General features: G+C 35.9%; 1 protein-coding gene across 1 annotated transcript; it reads right to left on the bottom strand.

Moving 5' to 3' along the window:
* Nucleotides 1-1,731: 1,731 nt before the first annotated feature.
* UFM1 (ubiquitin fold modifier 1) lies at nucleotides 1,732-11,843 on the bottom strand. Its single transcript, XM_024755541.1, has 6 exons — nucleotides 11,784-11,843; nucleotides 11,652-11,708; nucleotides 8,490-8,547; nucleotides 5,095-5,134; nucleotides 3,511-3,543; nucleotides 1,732-2,137 (listed from the first exon to the last, which is right to left on the bottom strand). Coding segments are annotated over exons 1-6 (258 nt in total). The 5' UTR covers nucleotides 11,786-11,843; the 3' UTR covers nucleotides 1,732-2,069.
* Nucleotides 11,844-18,446: the final 6,603 nt, after the last annotated feature.

Consider the following 18,446-nt stretch of genomic DNA (forward strand, 5'->3'; position numbering starts at 1 on the left):
TTTTTTGGCTACATTTGTTATATACTGGCTCAACAGGTGTGCTAATTGAACACTAATAATAAGAGTAGACAATATGGTTTATGGTATAAGAAAATGTATTTTCACAAGAGTACCAATAAAGCATTTAAACTAAATACAACACTTCAAAACATTCTGCACAAAGAAGTTACAGATCACATTTATTTAATAACAAAACGCCTAGTTCTTTAAGAAAATATTTTTTAAGACCTTACTGCAATACAATTTTCCAAAGAACAAAAATATTAAACAAATTATGGTAGAAGACATCATAAAACTTATTAATGTAACAAATTAGGCAGAATTTTGTGCTAGAAACAGAATGGGAGAAATCTAAATAAAACAAAAAATGCAGAAAACTGGGTATTCATAAATTTCTGGTTAACTGAGGCTTAATGCTGTTAAAGACTAGGAGTCTTTAAGCGTCAGACTTTGTTTATAAAAATAAAAAATTCCCCAAACATTAGCAACGTACTACCTCAGCACAATTTTTTTTCCCTTTACAATTCAGAATCCTGCTGTTCATTTGTCAAACATAGGAACAATATCTAGTTACTCCCTTAAACTTAACCAATATTACTCTTCGGATACTGATTCCGTTGCATTGTTTTTTTCCCAATGAACCTAGAGCCTATGCACACTTGGATAAAAATTGATCTTAGAAATACTTTATTCATTAATAATTCTACACATATTCATTGAAGGCCTACATTTCCAGGCCTAGAAAGAGCAAGACAGACAGCAGCCCTGCCTCCAGAGCTTACCATCTAGAATACAGCAAGTCAAGCACTGGTTCTCAATCACCAGGAGCCTTCATTTCACCTTTCAAGACGTGCATAGATATTGATGTCCTAAGGGCAAACAAAATCCTCCCTTATGCATATCATTCTTTAGATGCTCTACGGGGAATTTTGAAATCTGTATGTTGACAAGGCCTATGCTTTGCTTTCTCTGATTGCCTTCTGCTCCTTATAACAATGTCAAGTATATTATTTTCGTTTCAGTTCTTCCCAACATAGCCTCTGCGGTTTTGTCCATCCAGTTTGGCCTTTTCTGTGACACTCGTTACACCTTTCTGCTCCCCTTCATTTTTGTTTCTTTCCTTCTTACTAGAAGCCTGGTCATCTGGGCTTCCCCAGCTTCCTTTCCTAGCTTCTTTTTCACTCCAGTAACTAATCTTAACACTTCCTTAAATGTTGGGTCTTCAGTAAGTAGAATTAGTGAGCATTTCAATTAGCATTTCCTTGAGCTCTGCTGTGAACGTCAGATCCTCTTTACGACAATGCTTTCTCCCTGAACACTATTTAGATATATTATCCTCAAAAAGATGGTTTCTTGAGGATTCCTGTTTTAAAGTTTTTTTTAAAAAAGAGATCAATAAAGGAATGCATAATTCAACAACTGATGCTTCTACTTTAGTCTCAATTAAACCCTTTGGCGTGGGATACCAATGTCACACGTAAGGGGCTAGATCGAAAATTCAAGTTTTGGCTCTTTGATTTTTAAATTAAAATTTATAAGAACTCAAGAAGTCTGAATACTTCAAAGCAAGCTAAATGATAAAAAGATAGTTATTCATTGATGTGATCCTTTATTATAAACGATATTAATGAAAAATTCAACTATTTTTGTGTCTCCAGGTCAGATGCTATCAAGCAAATTGCCACGTACGGATTGATAATCTTTTTACATTATTAACTCAAAGACAAATAGGAAGATTCAGTAAATTTTAATTTTCCAAATGTTCTCAGAAAGAATGATCAGAAGCATCTTCCAGTTATAAGACACAGTTGGATAATCCATTTACCCACAATGAACTACCTGTGTGTGCTGTGAGGTAGTAACGTGATCTTCTGTGGTGATGACACCCTCAACAGAGAAGTGTCCCCTCTTCACGTGAAGAATGTGAATAACTAGAAGGGACAGACAGTCACCTTTCATTACTTCATCAACTATTGGTGTCTTCATAGGATTTCAAATGCCTGATTCCAATTTTACAACAATAACAATATTTATTCTGGAAGGGGATTTTATGTTCCAAGCAGCAGATATTAACAACTTCCAACACGATCTCTAGGAATTATTCGCAGTTCTGAACCGTGCTTTAGAAAAACATTTCCTATATGAACAAACAAAACAAAAAGTTAGGTATTTAAAAAATGACACACTATCTTAACATTTCAACAATTGTTATGTAAAAGAAACAAAGGAGTGTCAAGTAGGTACAAAGCTCAAAGATCATTAGAACCCGAGTCCAGGCTTAAGTCTTGTGCCTACCCCTCTCACATCTTCACAACCCAACTAATGTTTGAAAATTTTAAATAAGAACACTACCCAAAGAACTACTACCAAAACCAATCATCAAATAAAACAGAAGGTAATTTAACCATCAATACTCACTTTAATATACAATAAAATACTGAGGGGCAGGAAAAATAATAAATCTAAATCTACCCCAAGTGACAGAAGTTTAGAAACCCTGACCTACTTTGGGTCTGCGTTGCCTGCTGAGATTTTCTTCACACCTTGTGATTCCCACAATTCAATTTTATAGGGTAATACAACAGGCAACATGTCAGAGTAAGCAATAATTCAAATTAATATAACTACCAAGCATTTCTAGAGTAGGAAAAGCAAAACCTCTAAACCTAAGTTTAAAGGCATCTATACAACAAAATGCCTCATGGTTCTCAAAAGACAGACTTTTTAATTTAATGAAATTATACACTTAAAACAACTGATTTATGTAAAAAGAAATTATTTAAAATTCCTCTTCATTTGCTGCATGGCTAAATTTCAAGCCCAGGACCTAGGAGGACAATATAATTTTGTAGAAGTACTTTAGAATATTAATAGTTTAAAAATAACTACTTCTCAAGATTGAGGTTACATTATATTAAATCATGCTTAATTTCAAAATATTATAATTAGACTATAAGCTAAGGAAGGTACATCTAACACAAATATGCAACTGTCTGTTGAGATGTTTACTTCTACCCTTCCTGCTTGTTAGGACATCAATATTTAGCACTGTATGATGGTAACAGCTTGAAACTCTGAGTGTAGACCAGGCCCCATGAAATTTAAATGACTGTACTTCTTTAAAATAGCCAGCACTTATTGAATGCTTACTATAAATAATGCAAACTTTTAAGCACTTTACAGGTGCTACCCCACAACTACCTTATGACATAGCTCAAAATCATTATTCCCACAAGAGCACAATCTTCAGACTTTTTGTTACATGTATTAAATACCTTTAAAGCTTATTGGTCAGGTTTTCTCTTTCTTGTAGCCAAAAGCATACATAACTGATACATAGAAAGAAACAAAGTACTTACACACATAGGTAAAGACTGCTATACAATCCCTAAAAATCAACTATTACCTTGGTTAAATCCTATCAAGTCTAATTAGAATGAATTAAATATTCAGTATCAATTGATACATATAGCCTCACCACACCTCCACGGATTTCAGATAGATACTCACCAGCAGTCTGTGCAGGATTTATTCCTATTCCATCTAGAAAATAAGTCGTAAAATCATCTAAGTTATTTCTAAAGCTTAAAGGCTTTAATAGTAACAAGAAGAACTGTGCCAAAAAAGTGCTGCTGTGTACACAGGCATAAGCCAAACAGTTATACTGAGAACACGAATGACAATCTGTCAGGTGAGTTATCTGCTGAAATCTCTCACTATTATGTATTCACACATATTGCTGGATTAGACAAGAACATCTGTCAACACAATGATCCTGGTAAGTTTTACAAAGAAGATAGTTTTTTATACTATTTTGCCACAACCAGTGAAAAATAAAGCCAAAACACCTTAGGTATGTCATTAATCATTTAATATTGCTCTGAGGCATCAAATCCTAAGGCTGAAGAGCCCACGTAGTGATGTAAATTCCACTGACACTTGATAAAAGTTTACAAAGCACTTTCCCAATAGCTATTCATTTGTGAATTTAGAACTTTCCAGAAAAGTAAGATAGCTCTCATCTAAATACAGACACATTTCAATGTGACAGCATGCAGAATGTTTCAGAATGAGAAATTCCGTCATATCTAAACTAAATCATACTAATTATTGCACATTAAAGCCACCTTCTTGGGCTTCCCTGGTGGTGCAGTGGTTAAGAATCTGCCTGCCAACGCAGGGGACACAGGTTCGAGCCCTGGTCCAGGAAGATCCCACATGCCACGGAGCAACTAAGCCCATGCGACACAACTACTGAGCCTGCGAGCCACAACTGCTGAAGCCCATGCGCCTAGAGCCCGTGCTCCGCAACAAGAAAAGCCACCACAATGAGAAGCCCGCGCACCACAATGAAGAGTAGCCCCCGCTCACTGCAACTAGAGAAAGCCCGCGCGCAGCAGCGAAGACCCAACGCAGCCAAAAATAAATAAATAAAATAAATAAAACATTACAAAAAAAAACCTACCTTCTTTTAGTCTATCTTAACTAATCCCGAACCACTAACCAGTATCTGTGAATATTACTTTGTATTCTTGAAAGATAATAAGCATTCCCTGCAATCTTTATTCCTCATCTTGTTTCAGTATTTTCTCATAGGGCTATTTCCATTAAACTTAATTATTAGTAGTATCCTAAGATATTCAGAATTTAATGTATATATCTAAGTGGATAAAATCCTCATTATTGCAGTCTATAAGAAATTGTTTTCTATCAGGAAAGCAATAACAAGGTATAGCAAAGGTACATTCCTGCTTAGCTTCCTATATTCTAAAAGCATTTACCAATATAACTTATTAAAAAAAAACCCAAAACCCCTTTTTAAATAAAATGACAAGTTATTTTTAATAATAATTTGTCATGAAGTTATAAGGACACAAAATATTATCAAGTGCTGTACTATATAACAAAAGCGCAAAAAAATGAAAACAGACAATTATGAACAATAACCTTGACTTACTGTTTACAATCAAGTATATCATTTACCTTGATATAAGTTTTAGCCTTTTATATTTAAGTCAATTTTAACTAATTTGGTTTCTTTTAAACAATTTCTGTAACTCAAAGTTAATACATAGTTCTAAAATGAATTCTTACCATTGGTAATAATTGCACTTGTTGCTGCAGGAACTTTAAACTAAAAGGGAGTAAAAGATAAAAAATACATATATATATATAACATTAACTATGAAAGATGGTTAGCAAGGATGGGGTACATATAATCAACTCTATAATTCTAAAATGTGGTTTATCTTTTAGGATAAGTAATGTCATCAAAGAATACTATAACTTGCTTTATCTTTAAAGGACAACACTGTTCTCTAAATACTGCATTTCATTGTATCTAGGACACCATACATTGTAAAATGCATCTTTTTTATGCACTACAAAAAAAGAAAAACACTGTCAATGAGTCTATGACCCAATGTTTACTCTTTCAGACTTAGATATGATTTACTTTTGTCATATATAATGCTCAGGCATAAGCAAAAACAAAAGCAAAGCAACTGCTTAGAATATTCCTCAAATTTCTTTGTGGAAATAGTAAGTTCAAACAAATGCTCTCTTGTGTTTAACGGGAGGCCAACCAAGGCTCATATTCCTTCCTCAAGTTCTCCTTAAATGATTTGCTGACTTAAACCTCATGGGATTGCAACAGTCCAATTATGCCACCAGGAAATACCTCTAAGTACAAGTAGGTGCAGGTGATGTCAGCTAGATAATTATGTGACTGCCACATGGCCAAGCATGACAGGAAGACTCCACTGATATGTAAAAAGAAGAGCTTTCTGAATCAATGAAATGTGGTATGGAGCTTATTAGTAGCTAAAAGGTAGAATTCTCCTCTTAATGCTCCAGAGACCAGTATTTGTCAAAGTGTGTTCATGTCCTCACAGTTCATTCTTCCAACAAATATTAATTAAGCACTTCTATGTCATGGACTAACTTTATAAATATTAGTTGAGTTTTGTGATTAAATAAGTTTGGAAAACATTAAGTTAAACTACTAGTCTTTTCAAAATCCTTTAATATGAGGCTAATATAGTTTATTTAACTCCAGGCAAAAAAATAGTCAATAATGTGTTTCCCATACTTTTGGGCCACTGATCCCAGTTTTTAATGTTTTTTTTTTTTTTTTTTGGTGGTTCTGGTGGTCTGGGGAAAACACTCTCTCTGGGAAATGCTGCTCTTGGTATTTATAGTGGTCACGTATCATAGTTGAGAAAAACAACTAAAAGCTTATTTTAATTTATGAATTGAACAACCAAGTTTTAAAATAAGAACTTAACTATGCATAAGAACAATTACTTGTTACTGGCTTATGTACCTAAAAAACAAATAATTTTACTGTTCATATGGCACATTCTTAAGTGTAAGTGTCCTCTTAAAGTTTTAAAAATTTTAAATAAACCTAATTTAGAGTAACTTCAAAATGTACTTTAATAAATTTAAAAATACTTCAAAAGTTTTTATAGAGGCTGTAATACTTATTAAAATTTTATCAAACACCTAAATTAATTATAGGCAATTTCCGATGTCTAAAACTTGAATATGACAAAGTTTCTATTTGTTATTCTTAGTTATGTCCATTTTAAGATAAGCTATGCGTTTTCTTAGTGGTAACATATTGTGACATTAAAAATCAAAAGCAACTGCAGACATAATTTCTTCCTTTTCCAGCACGTAGCAGCCATGGTTAAACTGACATCTCGGGAAGCATTACCAGTGATGTACATACAGCAACTACCACTTCTGTCTACAGTACTGACAAGTTTTTTCCCAGATGCAAAGTGCACTTTATGTTCCTCAGCTGTCATTCATTTCTATCTCATATCCCATATGTCTTATAATTTAGGATGTTAAGAGGCTCTTTCAGGCTTTGACAACTCATTCTTCAGTTAAATTAATTCCCAGTCATATGCTGGGGGATTTTATTTTATTTTTTATTAAGAGAATTTTACTAGGGATTTATATCCACAGACTTCTGGTTTCTTAAGTCAAATCTTGTTCTTACTGAAAGAGTCTACAATGTCATCTTGTGAAAGGCCTTCTCACTGCTGCCTTAAAGCTATATCCTTTCTAAGTGTGTAACACTCGTGATTCATTATAATTAAAAGGTACACTAAAACCTTAATCAATACATGTGGTTGCGTGAAGTTTGTTCATTTTCTGTTGCACACCTGTTAGGATTTTCACAAGCTTTACTAGAAGACCCAGATCACAACAATGCCTTTGCCTTGTAAAAGGACACACTATAAAATAATTACAAAATTTAATAATAAATATTAATTATAGCTTGAAGAGATCTACTTCTCAAATTAGAATCTGTGGAACCTGCTAGGCCACAAACCAGGAGCATTTCAACCAAGTGATCTGTGTAGCAAAAAGTAATGATGCTGTGTTCAGATTTGTTCCCCACCTCTTTTTAGTTATTCTTTCTGCATGAAGGATAGATCAAAATTGACAATAAAGCAAGTAATACCACTTTTCAGTTTAACTCTGAATGAGTGATGAACTATGGCAGTGGTCCCTGACAATAGTTTATAAGGAGCCGGAAGCACTAGTGGGCTGGCTGATTTTCCATTAACTCCTTAAGTACAGGGCTGGACTATGGATTAAGCCAGTTTCTTATTTATTTAATTACTGAACTTTTTTCTGTGACTGTAAGCTTGTAAGATTTTGAACGAAATATTCTGAGTTGGGTTACTCTGTACCTGCACTGCACCTTTAACTTCACAAAATTTTAGTAACTGCTATTATATTTTTACACAAAATCACTTAATCAGGTAGGAAGGGTAGGCATTAACTATTCCCATTTTACACATTAAGAAATTTAAGGAAGAAATTCGTGGGCTGGCCCCACGTCAAACAGACAATTAATGACACAGTTAAAAGAGGAATGTTAAGTCTCCTAAATCACATTTTCAGGTTACTTCCACCAGACCAAGTTTCTCTTCTAATTGTCAAGTCCAAAGAGTTACTTTACAGATGCCTCTGATAAAAAATTCTGATGAAAAAATTTTATTTCTTAAAAACAGAAACCCAAACATATCTTTAAAAACACTTTTAAAAACAATAAATTTTACTGACAGTCCACATGCTTTATAGAGAAAATCTGAAAACTGAGATAAATATATAATAAAATTGTACTTCTAGAATCAAAGCTAGTAAAACACAGGCGTACAGATTACAGTGATATAATGTTTTTTTAAAAAATTGACATATCATCACTATCTTTTCAATTTCAATAAAAATTCTCCTTATAATTTTCAACGGTTACATTAAATAGATGTGTCCATTTGTTTAAGTCGTTCTTTTATCGGTGAGTCTCAACTTTCACTCTACTTTTATCTATAAGTGAGGCTTAACTTTTTGACAGCGTAAACCTAGTAATGAACCCATGTGGCAGTGCTGGGTCAAGATGCATGCAGATTTTTGAGACACATCACTAAACTGCACTCTCTACAGGTTGTTCCAATTTCTATACTTACTTCTTCTGCTGCAAACTTTAAGACTGCTGTAAAAGGTGTACTTTCAGGAACACTGAGTCTGCAAGAGTTAAAAAGAATCTTTTAAAAGGCTGAGTTTTTTTAATTTTAGGTCCTTTGTTACTTATTTCGGCTACTGACAAAGCTGTCTTTTGAGTCTGAGGTTGGCTATTATGATTGCACTCTATGTTCATTAACTCTACCAAGAAAGAAAGCAATTATTAGCCTTATTGCTGAGATGGTGCCCTCAGCTCCACTTGAAAATGAATAACCTACATAGGTGTGGATTTGTACATGCTTCATACTTTGATACAAACAGGTCTAGTGTGTAGGTTGCTTCTTGTTTCTAGAGATGGATTTCAAAAAGTTGAATCTCTCCTCAGTCTTCAGTACACTTTGCCGCCTCCAGTTCATCCCATGCAAGAATGTGATCATTTTCATTAGAAGAAGAGGCTACCTGGGAAGCATCATCAGATCATAAGTCTTTTCACGAAGCTTTCTGTGAACTTTCAACCATCAAGTCTAAAATAGTAGTCCAAGTTGATGAAAATGAGTATGTTTACTATGGCAAGATGTTAAGTGATTTTCCACCTTTATGTCATTTGAAAATGGGCTCACTCAATACAAACATTTCAGAGAGTGATGTGTGATTTTGTTAACTGACCTGTACAGTGGCAAGTATATTAAAGAGCACCAATACACAGTCAACCGCATCAATTTTCCAACTTAAACACTAAAAAATAATTGACATTATACCTTAAGAAAGCACTCAAAGACACAGAAATAAGTTAAATAAGATTAATAAGAGTCCTAATGTAAAATAAATTACAATGATTAAAGATCAAATCCTCTTTCAAAGTAGGGAAAGCTAACATTTCTCTTTGAAACTTCTCTATTTGTCACCACTGTATTGTTCTCTAACGACTTAATACCAACTACTACTATATAACACCCTCAGGTATATGTACCATCCCCTCACTTAGTCTATAGCTCTATTGCTGAATATAAGAATCATTGTATCTGACACAGCACATTACAGCGACTTTCAGTAAGCAAAGTGTTAATAGATTTCTCAGCTGCCCTAGTCCACTCCCCCCAAATAATGCTAGAGTGAAAATAGATGTCATTTTTTCCCTTTCCTTTTTTATATGGAATAAAAAGAGAGAAAAACAAAATTCTGAAGGTTAGCCATTTGATTAAAAAATATCTAATAAACTGGCAATGTAAAAGTTTACAAAGCTGGGAACAGTACTTTGCAAGTATTTCTGTAGTTTATTTATAGTTTAGAACCTGAGACTCACTGTCCTAAAACTCTAGAGGAGAACTTCTAAAAGTTTGCAGTTTCAATTCACTTTTGGACTAGAGACTGAAAATGGCCTTGTATCATGTAATAAAATGCCATGTTGATATTCATTAACATAAGTTTCTATCTGCATATTAAATTGGTGAGACTGTCCAAATAAAATCCAATAATACAGAAAATAAAAACATATTTTAGTGCATGTTCTAATTGGCAGAAAATTGCAGAGGGACTGGGAGTTACTGCAACTCCAGAAACCTTACCTAGATTTGAAGCTCTTGTGTTTGCCAGTCACATCATTTTGTAAAACTTACGCTTACATTACATTGGTGTTTTGAAAAAATAGGAACTATCCTGCATATTAAAATGAACTTTTAAGTAAATTACTGGCAAAATTTGTTTTTTTTAATAAATATTTCACATAAACAGAACCACGGCATAACTTGACAAGTGTTATTATAAAGAATAAAAACAAAGTTTCTGTAGGACACTAGGGAAGGGTGAAATGAACTCCCTAGGTCATCACAGAAATTGTCTCAGAGGTGAAATTTTGATCATTAAAGGATGCTGTCAGGAAGTGGTAGTCACAAAACTACATTAGAAGCACACAGGAGAACGTGTGCCCGACAGGGAGGATCCAAAGACTTGCTTGTCAATTTGGGAACAGGATGGCTGAAACTTTGATTAAGTGATGGTGGTGGTAAGTAGCCAGGGGTGGGGTGAGGAGGAAGAGGTGGGGAGTAAGACTGGAAACACTGGAATTAGACTGAAAGAGTCAAAGGTGTTTTTTAACGCATCCTGTATATGAAAGAGAATGTTTGATTTCAACATTTCTATAACCAAGTAGCAATACCAACAGGGAATCTATCAACAAACAAAAAAACAAAACAAACAATAAAAACCCGGACATTCCCCCGAATAAATCCAGGACTGACACATCTTTCTTAGAATTCAACTATTAGCAACTCAAGGAACATTTCTCTATCGAAGTATGTATTTACCTGCCTGACAAGTGAAAAGTGGCCTTAAAAAGTTAAAGCATGTTTTCCCACAAATCTCAGAGCTGCTTTTACTAGTACTCAAATACTAGATACCATTACTTTGAATAGGAAACATAACATAATGACCCTGACACACGCATACATGTGTTGTGTCTATTTTATATACACATACCCACACACAAATTACACATACATACAACTATACACACACTGAACTAGAAGTGTGCTGCGAAATTCATTCAGTCAACACATACTGAGTGAACTGGTACCATGTTCCAGGCACTCTTATAGATACCGATGCTGCTCTACTCCTTCATCTTTCTCCCTCCCGCCTTCTTACTCTTTTTTTCTAGAGCCAACTTACACGTTGATGAAAACAATCCAATGTAAAGGGCGAAATCAAAGATGAGAGAGGGAGTAATCTCTCTACTTTGTGAAGCCCAACTATCGAGTGAGTCACACTCAACGAGTATCTGGAGCCTGACTGTTCTAGTAATTTCGGAACCCGGACTGGGATGCTTTCCCTTACTTCCTCTAACAGCTGGTCAAAGTGGTGAAAGGCCTTTCTCATCACGAGCAGATTGAGACTGTTTTAAGGACGCCAGCAAATCACCAGAGCCCCGTCCACACGTCCTCCCGCTCCATCAGCCCCCAAAGAGAGATCGCAAATCACCAGCAACGTTCCCAGCACACATATCCGCACAGCCCCGCGCCTGGGCAAGCTGACACTTATAGGATATCTCTGTTCGAGTGGGATGTGGGAAGCTCAGGGGAGGAAAGGAACGCGGACCACTGGTGTGGAAGCTGCGGGGAAGGCTTATATCGCCCAGCCCATAGCGACCCCCCCGCGACCGAGCTACTCACACTTTGTACGGCAGCCGCGGGTCCGACGTCAGTGTGATCTTAAAGGAAACCTTCGACCTGTGGAAGAGAGCGGGAGAGTTAAGGTCGGGCAGCGGGACGGGGGACTGGGGCGGGTGGAAAGCAAACACTTACATGGTGCAGCCGGTCTGGACGCAAACCTCACTCCAACTCCGTCCACCAACCTCACTTCCTCTGCGGCGTCTGGCCCCACTCAGGTCCACGTCTCCCGCGGCAAGCTGGGGTCCTCCAAGGTTGCTGGTGTCCAAGGCACTGCCTGAAAAATCGGGCCCAGATGCTCACGCTAGGCGGCGCCTACAAGCTACAGATAGCTACTGCTTTTTCATGTGTATCTCTGAAACAAAATTGAGGATCGTTTGGAATGAATATTCTTCTAATTGCAGTTATTTTCTTCTGTATTTTCAGACAGGCACAGACAGAGACAGCAGGACTCCAGGTCCCAGCTTGCCGGTTGGGTCGGAAGTAAGGGTCCCGGGAGGCGGGCGAAGAGCGGGGCGGTGGGCGGGGCTGGAGGCGGGCGCTCTCCCAAGTTGCCGAGGCAACCTGAGCGCGGAGAAGCTCGATTGATGCACTAGAAGTTGGAATCCTCACCTAGCTTTAATATTAGTATTTTATGCCTGTCCAGCAACCTAATCATGTTATATCTTGTAGATTTCTCGTATTTTTTTCGTTTACATTTTAAATTTCAACAGCTAAGGGACTTATCAAGCTGGTGAGAGAAAGACAAGATCCCTGCGCTTGCAAGAGTCCAGTTGAGAAGATTAATCCATGAACAGATTTCAATAGTTATGTGGGTCTAATAGGATTAAACCAGGGAACTAGGTTGCCTGTCACCGGTCACATTTATTCAGCTTAATAAGAAATTTGAATCCTTTTTATGTGTCAGGCACTAAAGCTAAACGCTGGGTATGCCGGGATGAGTAAGGTAGGTAGGTGCCAACCCTCTAGGATCTAATAGTCGCAGGTTCTCATATAGTGAGGGAAGACGACTGTACGTCCTCTAAATTTTATTACAAATCTAAGCATCTGTGTCTAGAAGACAAACATTCTCTTACAATGTCTGTGATTCCCTCTTTAAGAAACATTGCAATAAATAGACAAGATGGGAAACACGTAGGCACTAATATAATAGAAAAAAATTGTTAATATTTAGTATATTATGTTAGATTCTTAAGGAGAGATATCTAAGAGAAGAATAGGGAAGCAACTGTACTGGGAGTGCTGAAAACCAATTTCAACTTTGCCATAATTTTGCAGCAGACTACTTTTCTATGGTGGTATCTCCCCAGGCAGAGAGAGATGATTCTGACAGTGGGAAAGTAAGCCCTCAATATTCTCATGACAGTCATTGTCTACTTCACTTTTTAAAATGTAGGTCTTGCCATATATGTAGAGGAATGGAGGCAAATGTCGATTGATAGATTTGGGGATCAACAGTTATAGCATTAATAGCTGAAACTATGGGCTTTGTTGGTATGACTAAGATTTTTGAGAATAGCAGTAGGGAGAAAACTACTGATTGTGTCTACCTGGTGTCTGCTAGCCAAACAGCAATGAAGAATTAGAGTACATACATACAGTCTCCATTTCTAAGAATACATGTCATATGTTTTTAAACAATATTTGCATCTTGATATTTATAGTTTTGTTTCTGCTCACATATAAAAACATGGGGCAAAATCCTGAAAAGACAAACATATTTTGATCAGCATTTTTATTGTATGTGTAAAAATAGTGAAGACAGGATTCAACCTCAGGCAGTGTGACTTCAGTTCACATTTAGCTGCCTCTTCAGAAAATATGTTAATATATTATAACAAAAGTACACTGGAAAAACATTGTGTTCCCAAAAGACACTGACAAATATATGTTCCTGAATGTTTAGAATTCTTTCTCACCTCCGTCTTCTCACTCTCCTCCCCATAAGTGTGTCTCCTCAGTCATAGCATAATTTCTGCTTGTTTCATTTTATGCATAAAAAATGGTAAATGAATCCATTAATACTCAATATTTACTCTTTTTTAACATTGCTAAGACATTTAGCAAAATTTGGCAAATATTTAACAAAAGAAGAACCTTCTTATTTACTGAAAAGTTAAAGTGTTGAAATATATTTAATGACTGTAAAGAGAAGCAAACTCTGGATTTTAGGAGGTTATTGGCAAATGTAACACTTTAAGACAACAAACAGCATAAGTGGACTAACGTGTTTTGGAAGGGACCCAATTAGTATCATGTAGAGGCAGAAATGATTGTAGATGTGCACAGTGTGCCCATATTAGAACTCATTAAATGTCAATGAAACATGCCAATATTCTGTTTGCAAAAGCATGTAAAGTTCTCATTATTAGAAAGGAATTGGAGGGAAATTAAATTTACTTAAGGACAAAAGAAATTTGCTAACAGAGTCATAAAATTCTTCTTACCAGTTATTTTTGTAGCCACGTTTAAATAAAATAGAAAACATTTCAGATTTATTATTATTTTTTATTTTTTGGGTCTTCGTTGCTGCACGTGGGCTTTCTCTAGTTGTGAGCAGGGGCTACTCTTCGTTGCGGTGTGCGGGCTTCTCATTGTGGTGGCTTCTCTTGTTGCAGAGCACGGGCTCTAGGCACGTGGGCTCAGTAGTTGTGGCTCGCGGGCTCTAGACCGCAGGCTCAGTAGTTGAGGTGCATGGGCTTAGTTGCTCCGCGGCATGTGGGATCTTCCAAGACCAGGGCTTGAACCCGTGTCCCCCTGCATTGGCAGGCGGATTCTTAACCACTGCGCCACCAGGGAAGTCCAACACGTCAGATCTGGAAGCCATTTTTTTTTTTTTTTGTCTTTCTAACTTTTTCACCCTAATTTGACTGTATTTATAATTATGACTAAGATCACCTGATAGTCAAGGTTTTTAATCCTGGAAGGTTTACACTGGGATAAAACTTAGGGTCTTCTACTCCAAACACTTTATATTACAGGAAACAAAGTGTAGGCTGACCAATTAATAATAAATGGATATTTTTAGAGAGGTTTAATTTGGTCATTTTTTTCCTGTTATTTTTCTTTCCCCTGCAATCCTCTAGCAGGTCTTGGTATTATTGGGGCAATGATAATAATAATAGCTCAAAATTCATCAAGATTTACTGTGTGCTGGGTATTATGTTAAGCATTTAGTATAAGTGGAGTCACAAAATATAGACTTTAAACCTTCATAGACCTTGGCTGTAAGTTATAATTCAATGACAAGAAGCCTTATGCAAAGAGGAGAATGATCTGGTAGACAGAAGTATGTGAAAATATGTAAATGCTGTGTCGATCCTAAGGTGACTATTATAAGGTTAGGGAGTGTTTACATCCTTGTACGCCCGAGAACAAAGAAATATAGGTAAGATTAGAGCCTAGCAAGGCTAGACAATGGCCTTAGAGGTGATACAGCTTAAAATATGCTGCCTCTGATTATGATGGTTACATACCCTTCCCAAATATTTCCTGAAATTTAATGAGAAAAGAAAGGAAAATAAAACGAACAAGGGTTTTCTAAAAAGGTCATTGTTTGACTATAAGCCTTGTAGATGTGAGAATCACAAAACTTGCAATATTTTAAATACAGAAATTATAAAATACCTTTATTACAAAAAAGCACTTTAAATTGTATGAAGTAGGAATTTACCAGTACTGCATAATTAAATTTTCTCTCTAAATACTATGTGAATTATTTGTTTAATGGGAATATACTTGTTGGAGAAATTAAAGTCACCTCTCACAGATCTATTCCAACCACAAGATTGTGTTTTTTCTACATACATATTTACTCATTTTTATCCTTCCAGTAGCTCTATGAGGTCAGTACTAGTAATATTCTATTTTCAGGAGGGGAAAGTAGCACAGAGAAATTAAATAGCTTATCCCAAGTTTAAGTAAGTGGCTGAAAGGAGATTGAACTCAGATATCTGGTATTAAAAACTGGGTTTTAATCACTGCAAGAGGTTAAGGATCTAAGTTATATCATTAACTAGTGGCAAACAATTCTTTGAGATAGGAAATATTGTTATCCTTATTTTACAAATAAGGAAGTTAAGACACAAAGGCACTAAATAATTTTTTCAAGGTCACACAGCTGATTACTATTAAATATTAATATTATTAGTATTATGTTAATTTGATATTGTTGATCTTAAATATATTTGAAAATTATTTATGACTCTCTTGCCTAAACAGATCAAGAAATAGTCATTGATAATACTCTCTTATATTTATACAGCATTTTGTTCCTTTGAAATGTTTTACATTCACGGTCTTATTCAATGTCTAAAATAAAATATACAAAGCAGTCAGGATGTGTACTATTATCTTTTTTAAAATGAAAAAATGGACAAAAGAGGTTACGAACAGGCCTAAGGTCACACACATCGTTTGTGAGAGGATAGTGACAAAACACAGTTATTGATGTTTCTTTACGAAATTCACCTAATTTGACCCTATACAAGTTTATTTTCAGTAGTTACTGTTTAAAATACAAATAGTTGAATGGTAAATTCATTTGACGAGCTTCTCAAGGAGTTCTTACTCAATTTTTCTGTCCCAGCACCTAGAAGACTATCTGGCATATAGCAGCTATTCAATCAGTATTTGTTGAATTAATTAATGTTACTTTAAAAATGTTGTAGATTGGTAATGCTTCCTAATTGCAGTAATGTTTTTACATTCCATTAACTGCAGTCATAAATGTTCTTAATGCAGTAGAGTATACACTTTGATTCTTGCTTTGTTCTTATTTTAAGGCTTGTCTGCTCAAAGGACAGTCTACTCATTCAATTCACTGCTTCTGCTGAAAGCAGAGGTTAGAAAAGGCTAATTAAAGATTCTTATCAAATATTATTAAATAAAGAAGCCATTTGAATAAAAGATTATGTGAATATCCTCACATGTTCCCACACCATTACTTTGTGTGACATGTTTATTCTGAATCAGAGACCCTGTGCTAGAAATCTCATTACTGATTTTTCTAGGACTATATACTTCTTAGAGATGAGGAATTGCTCACTGATATTAACCTTTCTTGTATGGCTGTGGTGGGAAAGCAGAGGTTGTGAGCTGGTAGCAAATGGCCCAGGAGAGTCTGGGGCTTGGTCTGTATAGTACAGCTAAGTGAGTATTAACATTTGGCACAGATCCCTGTCGTCCTAATCACACGTTCATGTTTTCTATTGATCCCCTGCAGTCATTTGAGCTTATGACCCTTGGTATAATTGATACGATTTAGGGAAAGCAACCCAGGTGTCAGGCAACTAGAGACCACCCCTATAGCCCAAAGCGCACCAGAATTATTCCAACTAGCCAACCCTACCTAAGCTGTTTACCTGGCCCTGCCTTGCCTTTCCTGCAGAAATTCCAATAAAGGCTCTCACCTAGGCTTTCCCCCGCACTTCTGCCTCTTATCCCAAACCTGGTGATTTCCATTAGGCCCTGCGTGGTTGGTGTGCCCTGAAAATTTTTTAATGGCATTAACCTCTTTGTGTTATCACTCAGTCACCTCTATAAATGAAAATCCCATGAGTACAACAATTGGTACACTGTGTGATAAATGAGTGAATTTACATTGTCTTTAGTAAAGGAATAACATAATTGATTATCTGGTAAAATTACCAAAATGGATTTCTGGGTTCAGAAAGCATAATGCCAATAATCTCCAATGCAGCCTTTCTAAGATCTCTTTGAAAACACTGATGAAGGTATTAAACAAAACATGAAAAATGACTGCATAGCAATAGGGATAAACAAACTTAGCCTCCCAAGAATTTGAAGAATTCGATTAAACAAAACTATCATTTTAACCTTAAAAGAAAATGATGCATTATGGAAAGAGGAAATTTTGAAAAAGAAAAATGATAAATTCTGAAAATAAAACTATAGTAATTAAACTGAAATTTTAAAGGGCATGAAAAATAGAAATAAAATAAGTTGAAATTGTAATGAGTAAGCTATTGGGTGGGCCAAAAAGTGCCTTCAGTTTTTTAAGTAAAAGACACATTTTTCATTTTCACCAAGAACTTTATTGAACAATGTATTCACCCTGTTGTTCCACTACCTTCTGCCATTTCTCAGGCAACTTCATAATTCCATCTTCTGAAAACTTTTTATCTTTTGAGCAAAGAACTCTTCCAAGTACTTTTTACAATCTTCAAGGGAATTGAAATTTTTTCCATTAAGAGAATTTTGTAAAGACCGAAATAAATGGAAACCAAAGGTGCAATGTCTGGTGAATAGGGCAGATGAATCAGAACTTCCCAGCCAAGCTGTAACAGTTTTTGCCTGATCATCAAAGAAACATACGGTCTTGCGTTATCCTGATGGAAAATGATGTGTTTTCTGTTGACTAATTCTGGATGCTTTTCGTGAAGTGCCACTTTCAGGTGGTCTAATTGGGAGCAGTACTTGGAATTAATCGTTTGGTTTTCCAGAAGGAGCTCATAATAGAGGACTCCCTTCCAATCCCACCATATACACAACATCACCTTCTTTGGATGAAGACCAGACTTTGGTGTGGTTGGTGGGGGTTCATTTCACTTGCCCCACGATCTCTTCCATTCCACATTGTTGTACAGTATCCACTTTTCATCGCCCGTCACAATTTGTTTTAAAACCGGAATGTTTTCATTACGTTTCAGTAGAGAATCTCATGCGGAAATGTGGTCAAGAAGGTTTTTTTCGCTTAACTTACGTGGAACCCAAACATTAAAATGATTCACATAACCAAGCTGGTGCAAATGATTTTCAACGCTTGATTTGGATATT

The sequence above is a fragment of the Neophocaena asiaeorientalis genome, unplaced genomic scaffold, assembly GCF_003031525.2.
Source record: "Neophocaena asiaeorientalis asiaeorientalis breed wild unplaced genomic scaffold, Neophocaena_asiaeorientalis_V1.1 scaffold59, whole genome shotgun sequence".
In the NCBI taxonomy this organism is placed as follows: domain Eukaryota; kingdom Metazoa; phylum Chordata; class Mammalia; order Artiodactyla; family Phocoenidae; genus Neophocaena; species Neophocaena asiaeorientalis.